This window comes from Peromyscus eremicus, chromosome 3 (genome assembly GCF_949786415.1).
Source record: "Peromyscus eremicus chromosome 3, PerEre_H2_v1, whole genome shotgun sequence".
Lineage (NCBI taxonomy): Eukaryota > Metazoa > Chordata > Mammalia > Rodentia > Cricetidae > Peromyscus > Peromyscus eremicus.
The window spans coordinates 139,577,344-139,588,608 of NC_081418.1; the positions used below are offsets into that span (position 1 = coordinate 139,577,344).

General features: G+C 37.7%; 1 protein-coding gene across 1 annotated transcript; it reads right to left on the minus strand.

Annotated features, from left to right (window-relative positions):
- Nucleotides 1-2,933: 2,933 nt before the first annotated feature.
- LOC131906139 (early activation antigen CD69-like) lies at nucleotides 2,934-10,928 on the minus strand. Its single transcript, XM_059256931.1, has 5 exons — nucleotides 10,802-10,928; nucleotides 6,653-6,775; nucleotides 5,452-5,651; nucleotides 5,053-5,156; nucleotides 2,934-3,852 (listed from the first exon to the last, which is right to left on the minus strand). The coding sequence occupies exons 1-5, from the start codon at nucleotides 10,863-10,865 to the stop codon at nucleotides 3,744-3,746; spliced, it is 600 nt and encodes a 199-aa protein (XP_059112914.1). The 5' UTR covers nucleotides 10,866-10,928; the 3' UTR covers nucleotides 2,934-3,743.
- Nucleotides 10,929-11,265: the final 337 nt, after the last annotated feature.

The window sequence follows — 11,265 nt, forward strand, 5'->3', positions numbered from 1 at the left end:
CTCAGTTCTCCTCTGTTAGTCCCGCCTATACTTCCTGCCTGGCCACTGGCCAATCAGTGATTTATTTATTGACCAATCAGCAACACATTTGACATACAGACCATGTATTAATCATTTTTGATAAATTGTTTCCAAAAATTAAACTAAGCTAAATCACACCACTTATAGTTGTTTTTTCTTTCGACTGTACATTTTCCAACACAATCCCCCTAGATTTTCATGCTCATTTTAATTTCAGTTACATATTCATGTTGTAAATCTTCTCAGGATAATGAAATTTGAGAGTCAGTTTATAAAACATCATTATCATTATGATATTGATATTGTAGAAGGTTTTTTTTCCACTTGTGGAGGTCAGAGGACAACTCTCAGGAGTCAGTTTTCTCCTTCCTCCTTGGGTTCTGGGGAGTGAACTTAGGTGGTCAGATTTGCTTAGCAAGCCATTTATTCCGCCATGGTGGTACCTCATAGACTCAATATTGTAAAAGCTTTGAATTATTAAATATTAACATTTCAATGGTACTCTTTCCCTTCAAGGACAGTTCATGTCTACTGTTTATCCCTACAGCTGTATAGAATAAGCAGGAGGCATATTTCCCTTTGAGGAGGAAGAAACTAAAACTCTTCTGGAAAATTCAAAATAAGGCACAGAACACTGATAGTGCTCTTCAGTACATATTATTGCAATCACTTAAGGTAAGTGTAGCTTATATATTTATTGTAAAATTAGACAGAAGTTTGACTATGGTATGTAAGAGTCCTATACTTCAAAAGGGTTCCAGTGGCATCCTATGTCATCTCTGTCACAACCATAATCACACAACAATTATTTATTTTATTTCCTGTTTCACAAGTAGATAAACTCTACATACTTTCATGCTGCATTTGTTGGATTTTTTTCTTTTTCCTTTTTATTTATTCTCCTTTCATACCATATATCCTGGCCACAGCTTCCCCTCTCTCCACTCCTCTCAGTTTTCCACACACACACCTCCCCTATCCTCCACATCCACTGCTCCTCAATTTCTCTTCAGAAAAGAGCAGGAGCCCAGTGATATCAACTGAACACAGGATAACAAGATGTAATAAGACTAGACACACACACTCACTTATAAATGGATATTAGTTGTTGGATATTTTAACTCTAGTACTATGTGCTTGTTAAATGAATCTTTAAAATTCATTAGAAAACAAACAAGTATGCTATATAGAAGTAGACATGCTTGGAATAAATACTTTATACAACACTAAAAATGTGTTGATATAGTGTTTCATGTGCAATTTTTTTAAACATTTAATATATTAACTGGCTGCTGTGAACTTGGTTCTGTTTTAAGGTCATTTTTGCATACTAAGCTTGTGATTAGTTTCAGCTCAATCTCTAATTCTAAAATAGGTAGCTAGTCAGTGGATGGCAGAAATGCAACTTAGGTCAGCTGGCTTTCATCCTGTGGTTTTGAAGAGTAACTTTTCCATTTACACATCCACACCATGCAAGTCACAAGGCTGTTTTTCAACATGACCCAGGATCAGGCTGTGGTTATTAATGATAGAACATTCAAGTGGGGAGGCCACCTGCTTCATTCTGTAGCTGTGGAACCAAGGAACTCAGTGGTTAATAAACTTCAACTTATTTTTCATTAGGAATTCTAAACCCATCTTTGTTTTCTATATGTCATGGAGGTGACCACAGTTTAAAGATACTGAAGAGGTCATCCATTTTCAAATGTCAGAAAAACAGAGATTGCAGCATTCATTCATGAAACAGTTCTGGGATTGATTGAAGGTTTTCCTGACTGAAGTAGCCCTTGAAGGCCATCTATTACCTGCTTGGTAAATCAACCCATGTAAATAGGTATAATGTATACAGTAAAACAGATGTTTTTAAAACAGAGTTGAAAAGATGGTTTCAGAACATTGGATACGTGGACCAAAGATTCAGAGCATCAAATATGCGAAAATAAAATATATCATTTTAGCATGAATGTGTATAAAAAAGTATTATAAAGCTAGGATTTTGCTATGTGGAGCACTTTTAAAAAGGCATTCTACTGTTTTCTGTTTTGTAATATGCTGTAACTTAGTTATTTTTTAAGAAATACATGCATATATATAAAGTATTCTAATCATATTCACCCACCACCCTCTCCTCCAACTCCCCCAAACTCCATATCCTTTTCCTTTTTCTTTTTTTGTATCTCATGAGTCCAATCAATGTTGTCCACACATGCATGAGTACAGGATCATTCACTGGAGCATAGTCAATTACTGGGGACATACTTGGGGTTAAAAACTGATTGTCCCTCCCCTAGCAGCCATCAAATGTCAGTAGCTCCTCAGGCAGGAGTGATGACTCCTGAATCCTTCTTCCACCCTGCTGAGATGTGGGCAGACTTGGTCTTGTGCAGAAAAGCACAGCTGCTGTGAGTTCATGAGTACAGTGGTTCTCTCATGACCTGAAGACACTGTTTTGCCCCACCTCTCCTTGACCTCTGGCTCTTTTTTTTTTTTTTTGTCCTGTCTTCCATGATGTTTCCTGAACCTTTCTGGGGAGAGTGTTTATTTTATGGCTGAACACTCCACAGCCACCCATTCCCTACATTCTGACCAGTTTGGAGACTCGTATTAACCATTGCCCACTGCACAAAGAATCTTCTCTGGTGAGGTCTGGGAGCTGCACTAAGGGTTTAGAGATCTATGGGTTTAGAGATCCCTCTTGGAAAGTAGTGTGATGCTATAACGTTACAACGTAACTTTGAATACAGTTTGAGTGAACCCCTCTGGAAACCACTGTGTTGATTCTTTTATTTTCACATACATAGATACAGCTTAAAATTATACAGAGATTTAAAATACAAACAAATACATAAACACTTTATTGCACATAGGAAATACATTGAACAAAGTACGACATGTGACATTATGGACTGGGACAGACACAAATACATTACTGACAAGATTAGAATTCCAGGGTCAATCCACATGGTGTAGGTCCTGACAGAGATCTGCCACAACATATATTGCACTTTTTCTTTCAGTACTTTGAAATCTGCTTTACATATATTCCTCATATGTTATGCTTTTGTCTCTTTATTGAAATGCACTATGGAGAAGATTTTTAAAGACAAAGAAATATGTACCACTGAAAATGAGCTGTCTACACCGAGGAAGTTAAAGAAAAGGTCACCCTTATTCTCTGGGGGAAACCAATTGACAAAATAATGTGGCAAAGTTAGAGGGAGCTACTGCAAAGCTTGGTTTCCTAAGCATTGGTCTACTTAAGAATACTTTTTGAGTTTAAGAAAATCATGAATAGTCAAACTTTCCTGTATCTACATTCAGCCTTTACTACCATGCAAACTCTTTCCAATAGTGCAAACGCATGAAGGCATTGGTTGTCGCAGTCATTCAGCAATAAATAGTAACTCTAAAGCTAGTCAGTTTATTCATTCCAGATCTAAAATATAAAGTGCATCCATGAGGCTTCATAGTCGTCCTCTTCTTTTTTTTGTGTGATTATCAGTCAGTGAGTGACATTTTCAGCTCATGGTCAAGGGAAACCCCAAAACAGATCTTCCTGGAGTCTCTCCCTTGTGTCCCAGAGTCCTATGCAGAAGAGTCCCAGGATAATGTAAAGTTGGTCTGTGAGGTCTTTGTGGAAAATTTGACCATAGAGTAGCATCCAGTCACATGACTTTCCTGTGGATCCATGGCTCAGTCATCTATAGAGCAATGCTTCTTTGTCATCTGGAGGGCTTGCTGCACACCCAGTGTAAGTTCGCCTCACAGTCCACAGTAGTAATGTCTGTGTTGTTCAGAGACACGCACCTCTCAGACCCTGTCAGGTTGAACCTGTCAAGCCATAAAGAGACTCAGATTTATTTCCAGTCCACCATTTCCAGCCAGCTACATGAGAATAAACTTTGTGATGACCTCTGCCTTTTCTGTTTGTTCCTTGAGTAGGAAGCACAAACACAAGTCTTTCAGCCAAGTAGCCATAGTCTAATGTATAGAGACAGTCTGTTGTCTAACATGGGACGGGAATCCTGATGGAGAAAGTAGATAGAGCTAAAGGCTTTATTTTTCTGATTTTAGTGGGTGTCCCAGTAGAGGAGCAGTTCATTATCATTTTTTAGTTCATAGATCCTTCAAGAAGCACAGTTCTAGGGGGGCTTAGGGCATGATAAGATTCATAGCTCATTTCATCAAATACTGATATTATATTGAGATCATAGGTAGTTCTTTTGCATTCCTTTGTAGCCGAGCTATAAGTATACAACCATGGGATACATACTAAAAATCTCTTTACCAGAAATACAATTTGTTTTTTGTTTTTCGAGAAAGGGTATCACTATATAGACCAGGCTGGCCTAGGGATTCATCTGCCTCTGCCTCCTGAGTGTTGAGCCTAAAGGTGTACAACACTGTACCTCATTTAGAAATATAGATTTTAATACTGATATTGTATCAGTTATTATAAAAACATTAAGAGAGTGAGAAATTCATTCATTCTCAGATTTCAGATGTTAAAGATCAACACTAAATTTATAGACTGCCTCTCAAATCTTTAAATCTAACTTCATGATGGGTAACAACAGTATCTTTATTGCTTGGGGGCGAATTTTCCTTAGGTTCATAGACACTTATAATTAGGCACAAAAATATTGTCCTCCGTCCCTGAACTAGGATAGGAAGTGAGATAAGCAACTCTTTCCCAACAACTGTTTCATCAGCCATCATCAGAAGTGTTCTTGGACTATGTCCAAATTCATTAAGACTATTTGCTCACATTAGTGTTTGCCAAGACAAAGTTAAGTTATTAAAAGGAGTTTTTGAGTGAATTTTAATAACAAAGGGTGTCTGTAAATAATTCTAAGAGAAGTGATGAGAGCTGTGTGATGAAGAACTGAGACTCCAGGACCAACAGAGCTTAAAAAAGGAAGGGTAAAAAGTAAAAATAAAATAAGAGAAAATAAAAATGAAAGAAGAAAGTTTTTTGTTTTTAAAACAAGTGTCAGCCTAGAGAGGACAACGAGATTTCTTGCAACTTACCAGTTGTTAAATTCTTTGCCGTTTGCCCATTTCCATGTCTGATTAGCTTCTTTGTTCAGCCCGATCCAGTGTTCCTGTCCACCAGCGTGTCGTTTCAGAAATACCTTAAAACACAGTGAAGTTATGTTACAAACTTAACTGAGCATCGTGGCTAAGCTAATCATTGTCAGCTGTGCTCCTCTCAATCGCTGGTCTCTGAAACCAGGCAATCAAACCACACTGAAAAACTATACAGCAGACTTTCATTTTGACCTTTTAGATGGTTCATATGGCCCCCGTGACTAAATTTTCCTGCATGTGAGATTAGGTACCCAGTTTCCACTTAGAAAAGAACACAGCGAAACCATAGATGATCTAAATAAAACAGCAGCATTTGATGAAATCAGTTGCCAATCTTACCATGTCTTTTTCGGAATCAATAACAGCAACAGTAGCTCCATCTTTAGAGCAAGAGTTTTGGGCCAAGGCCCAACTGTTGGTTGTGGTGGAGAAAAAGTAGCATTTCCTCTGGTATGCAACCCACTCATCCTCACAGGAAGCAACATGGCGGTCAGATGATGCCGAGTTCTTATACAGGCCCGGGCAATTGTACTGGCCCACTGTGCACAGGAAGATAATTTGTTTTAGTAACAGAAGAGACCTAACCCTCTCCACAGATAAACCTAGTCTAGGGGAGGCTCTGCTCTTAGTAAAGAAAAAGACCTCAGTTATCATCTGTCTAGTGCCCAGTGTCCCTCATCACAGGAAGGGGCATGAACAGAGGACTGTGTTCTCTTGGGCATTATACCAGAAAGCGTCAGGGAAGTGGGGAAATCTCAAATATAACATTTGGGCTAAAAGGGGAAGCATATTGTAAGTTCTAAGTGAGAACTTAGAATCTAAATGCTCACACACAGGCATCAGAAGGCAGTCTTGGGTGCAGATTGTTAGGTAAAAGAATGAAGGACTCATTTCAGGCAGAGGATAAAGTACATGGAGAGGTCTGGGAGGAGGTAGAAGAAAGAAAAGTGTGATCACAAGATATTATATGATTTTTTTCCATTAAAAAATACAATAAGATGAATGGTTTGGGGGGTATTTCTTCAAATTGTAACATTTCTTATTGGTAAAAGACAGATGTGTCTTGGCATGCATGGGGGCACAGCATGACCCAGCCAGCTCTGGGAGTCCTGGCTGTCATAATAATTCAGTTTCTAGTCTGTTGGGTTGAGATAAAAGACAAAAATATTGGCCACTTTTTGATCAATCTATAGGTTAGATACTGTTTTTCTTGTCAACCGTGAATGAAAAGTCCACCTTTTTTCTAATTAAATGTCTATTCACAAATATATATTCCCTTTCTTATAGATGTAAACATGCTCTCTTCTACATAATGTATAAATCAGACACTTATATTTATAAAATTGTTGCAGCTATCATTCAGGGAGCATGGATTGTATTTCATGCTGATCATAAAACTGACCATTTATGGTGTATGAGATGTTTCTAAGTCGATTAGGGAGGCCCGATTAACTAGATCAGGCTAAGACCCATTCATTTCAGTTGTATGTGAATGCTTACTGCTAGCAGACTTTGAGAGAATTTGTGAAGTATGACTCACCATTCAAGGCAACTAGAGCTATAATTAAGGACGTGATGAAGAACACAGTCAGCACAGCACAAGGGATAGGAACTTGGATGGATCCTTCATGATGCTTCTCAAAACGTATACTGGTGCCATGGTCTGAAAAGGAAGGGAAGTGACTATGAATTCAGGCTATAAGATGGAGCATTTGATATCTCTTAAGAAATACAAAATTAAAAATAGTAATGTGTTGTCCCACTATAATATAATATAAAATGTTAATAGTCAATTCTGAGCACATTTGTAAAATGTTTTGCTGTTTAGAAATAAAGCAAAGCAGCAAAATGCTAACATAATACAATATATATAATATATAATTTATATATGTATTTAGTGGGTATAATGGGTAAATTTCACACCTATAAAAATTCAAGCATATCATTATTTTCTTGTTTTAACTACAATATAAGATGTCTTAAGCACTCAGTTGCTGTAGTAGACATATAAAAGGAGCATTGTGGCTGTAGTTCCTTAGTCTCCTTGGAGTTTGCTACTGTTTACAAGAGATGAAATGCATGTGATAAATGTGAGCAATGCAATAAGTGAAATGTTAAATTTATGCATAAATATCTCAAAGTAGGATAAAATAAAAAATTTTAAAAACTTGCTTATGATTTTTGGTAATGCTAGTACAGATGTGCAACAATTGGAAACTTTTATATATTAATTCAAAGAGAGTAAATTGAAAAATACTTTGAAAATCATTTTTCTACAATGCTATTTATACATAGGAGCTGCAGAGATGCCTTAATGGTTAAGAACATGTACTGCTCTTGTAGAGGACCTGTGTATGGTTTCCAGCACCCATGTCAGGCAGCTCACAACCACCTATAACTTCAGCTCTACAAGGTCCAGTGCCCTCCTCGGGCTTCTGAAGACACCTGTACACACATGACTTATACTCACACAGACACAAATAAAAAACAATGTTATGCACATACCACTGTATGATACAGACAGTCTTTTACACAAACACACATAGACACACACACACACACACACACAGACACACACAGACACACACACACCACCTTCAAGAGAAATAAAACATGTTCTTAAAATGCCTTGAACAAGAATATTCATAGAATTATCATTAATACCAAGTCCTGAAAAATAATCAAAATATCTATCAAGACAAGAATGAATAAATTCATTTTGGCACATCCATATAAAATAACTCTTAGCTATTAAAACAAACACTGATGCATACAATATGATGAATCTAAGAAAATAATGTTAAATGAAAAACGTATTTGTTAAAGATTGCATGATGTATATTTCCGTATAAGTGACACTTTAGAGTAGCCAAAAAAAGGTGTGGTGTCACATATGAGACAGTGTTTGCATTGTGCTTGTGGAAATGGGACCTACAAATGTCCTAGGATGATGAGAATATTCAAATATTGATGGGACTTGTAGCTACACAATTGTCATGTTATCACACTACTTCTGTGATGTGTTCATTCATTGCATATAAATTATACCACAGTTAGAATGATGATATAAGAATGAACAGTGAAACATTTAATTTTCTAAGATAGATTAAAATAATAAAAGAGACACAACAGTGTTCTAAACACATATATTGAGCAGAATTTTTTTCATTTACGCTTCTGTATAAAGGTTGAGCAGAGTCACAGTTATCTTTAACTAATAAATGTTTCTAGCCAAGCAGTGGTGGCACATGCCTTCAATCCCAGCACTCAAGTGCCAGAGGCAGGTAGATCTCTGTGAGTTAGAGGCCAGTCTGGTCTATAGAGTGAGTTCCAGGACAGCTAGGGTTACACAGAGAAACCGTGTCTTGAAAAACAAAACAACAACAACAAAACCCCCAACAAACAACAACAACAAAAGAAATGCTTTTATGTCAGGATTTGGATAGGTAGAAATATGTCTGTTCTAACATGATAAATGACTAGAAAGAGAGAGAAGTCAGTCTTCGACTTCAGATTTTGGATTTCATTCTTTGCAAGATGAACCTTCAAGATTCAAAACAGGGTGGCCCCACAAGAATGCCCTTGTAAGTTCCCAAATTCACCAGCACAATTAAAAATGTTCACAGAAACTGCAGTGTGAAATGGTTCCTTGAGTGACCTTGTAACTGACAGTGAAAATCCGTCTCCACCATTGTAATCCAACATGTAGGAGGCTGATGCAGGAGGATAATGAGTTTGCAGCTGGCTTTGTCTGCAAGGTGAGAACCTGTCTCAAAATTTTTTCCTCATGATAAAAACATTTAACTTTTCAATGTGGGTGACTTTTTACAACTAAAAGAGTATTCCTGAAGACTGTATCTTGGAATTTGTAAATTCTTTTTTCTTTTTCTTAAAACATCTCCTTACAGATAAGCTTGGAGAGGAGGTACAATATGGCTAGTATCATCAACTTGTGTATTTTCCAGGAGTTCCCCCACCCCCTCAGTGAAAATCTGTTTTCCAGATCTTCCAAGAGAAGACTTTATCAATCCTGTCAGGGTCTGTTTTCTCCTGCCTCCTTTTTACAACCATACACTATTATCTTCAGAGGTAGTATTTGGCAGGTTGAGTAATAAGTTCAGAGATGGGTCTAGTTTCACTTTTCAACATATGGTAGTCAGTCACACTGTTTGGACTCAATTCATCAACAACTCTGGCTCCAAAGCAAACACATGTACACCCAAAACAACACCTAGATCTCAGCTAGCTCAACCCAACGACCCACCTGGTGGATAGAGTATGGAGATAAACTCCCACGTGATGCTTTATTTCCATCACTGAGGGTCATTGCTAACCACAGTTCAACCCATCACCTAGGCAACAAAACATCCCCCCTAACAGCACACTTCTGAGGCCTGTGCATCAATGGAGAGCTTGAAAACAGATCCACCCATTTACCACTTTTCAATTGCCCGAGAGGAGCCTGCTCATTCCTTTGCTGCTAAGGTTATGGCAATGAGAGCAAAAGTTAAACATACAAGGATAGATGGGGCTGATCCCAGGCCAGGGTGGGATTTTCTGCATTAGGTCCTTCTTTCATTCTGCTATTGGTTATAGTTTCATTATTATCTGTTTTATTTATTTATTTTTTCATTTTAAGTGGGTAACTTAGGTATCTAAAAATGAATATTGCATACTACTTAATCTGTACTTGACTTCATGATCTCAAATAAGGGATGAGTTTTTAAAAGTTATGGAGGCTTTTTTTTTACAATACACCAACATGACAGAGAAACACTCAGAAAATAATTCCCTCCTCACCAACTGTCTTGGCTGTGTTGGGTATATCATATCCCTGTATTAACTGGATAGCTCTTGCTTACAAATTTCCCTAGTTCCCAAGTACTAAGTGCTTGAGGGCTTCTCATTACTCAGACATAAACAGAATGGGGTAATCCTGACAATAGGAAGCGTAACGTGTGTAGAACAGACAGATAGAAGAGAGGGAAATGTTCAAAGTGATGATGTTTTGATAAAAATGAAGACAAATGAATAGTTGTTATAGAATTTGAAGTGAGTCATTGGAGGAGAGAAATAGGATAAGATGGAAGGAGGGAGTCCTAAAGAGAAGGTCATGGCAGAAGATGACATTTTAAAGAAAGGCTGGGTGGGCTACATTCTAAGAAATCACCATTTGACACTGTGAATGTTCATGTGTGTGTGTAGTTGTTTTCTCTGAGACTAGAGATCTGTGTGCTTCCAGCCACTGAATGATTCATATGAGAGCACTGAAGAGGCAAGACACACAAAAAGCAGGCAAATGTACAAGACGAAGAACGTAACTGCTCATGTGAAAAGAGCTCTTCCTAAAGAGGGGTAAGACATCCAGAATTATGCACAGGTGGTTATGGGAAAATGATGGAGTGTAACTAGGCTAAGACAGAGAAGTTTCATTTAAGTTTAGTAGTTGAAATGATATAAATTCAAAGGAAAAGTCATTTAAAGATCTTCTGAAATTCATATAGCTCTCTCAAATATAGGTATTCTATCTTCTCCCAGCCAGAAGAGGTATTTACCTATGGCTGTTTTCTCTTTTACTGACTGAAATAGAACCTAACAAAGTCCTCCGAAGATATCTCTCCATTCTGCACTCTATTCCATACATCAAATGTAGAGATCATACCAGAATGCTAGAAATCACATGACTTACCCTTCTGCCCTCTCTCCAGATGTGATGAGCTGTTTTCCGTTACGGAGCAATCTTCAGAATTCATCTTTTTTTTTTTTTTTTCTTTCTCAAGATTCCCTAGTTTCTGTGGCGTATCTCAAGAGGTCTACAGTGAGCTCTTGCTGAAGCTGTCTTGTTCAGTGTCTTGGTCTCTGAGGCGTTTCAGCCTTTATACCTAATTAGTCTGGCTCCACCCCTTCCTCCTACCTCCTATCTTGTTCAATTCTGCCAGTTCTCTTTAATTTATGCTCCAGTGGCCCAGACACTTCCCCGTGTGTTGTTGTGGTGAGCTGTGGGTTTTCCCTGTCTGAAATGTGCTTTCTCACAAATGTGGCCTCAGGAGGAAGAGATAAATTGGATTTTCCCAGAATTGAAGATATCTTTCCCCAAATTTTTAGAAAACTCAAATAACTTAGGAAATAGCATAATCTAAGCAAAGAGTTAAA

Bases quoted from the DNA above. Each gene is read 5' to 3' on its own strand.
- LOC131906139 (XM_059256931.1), bottom strand. From the start codon at position 10,865: ATGAATTCTGAAGATTGCTCCGTAACGGAAAACAGCTCATCACATCTG. The intron at 5,157-5,451 runs GTAAGATTGGCA...CTGTGTTTTAAG, and splicing joins TTGATTCCGAAAAAGACATG to GTATTTCTGAAACGACACGC. The intron at 3,853-5,052 runs GTAAGTTGCAAG...ATGGCTTGACAG, and splicing joins GGCAAAGAATTTAACAACTG to GTTCAACCTGACAGGGTCTG.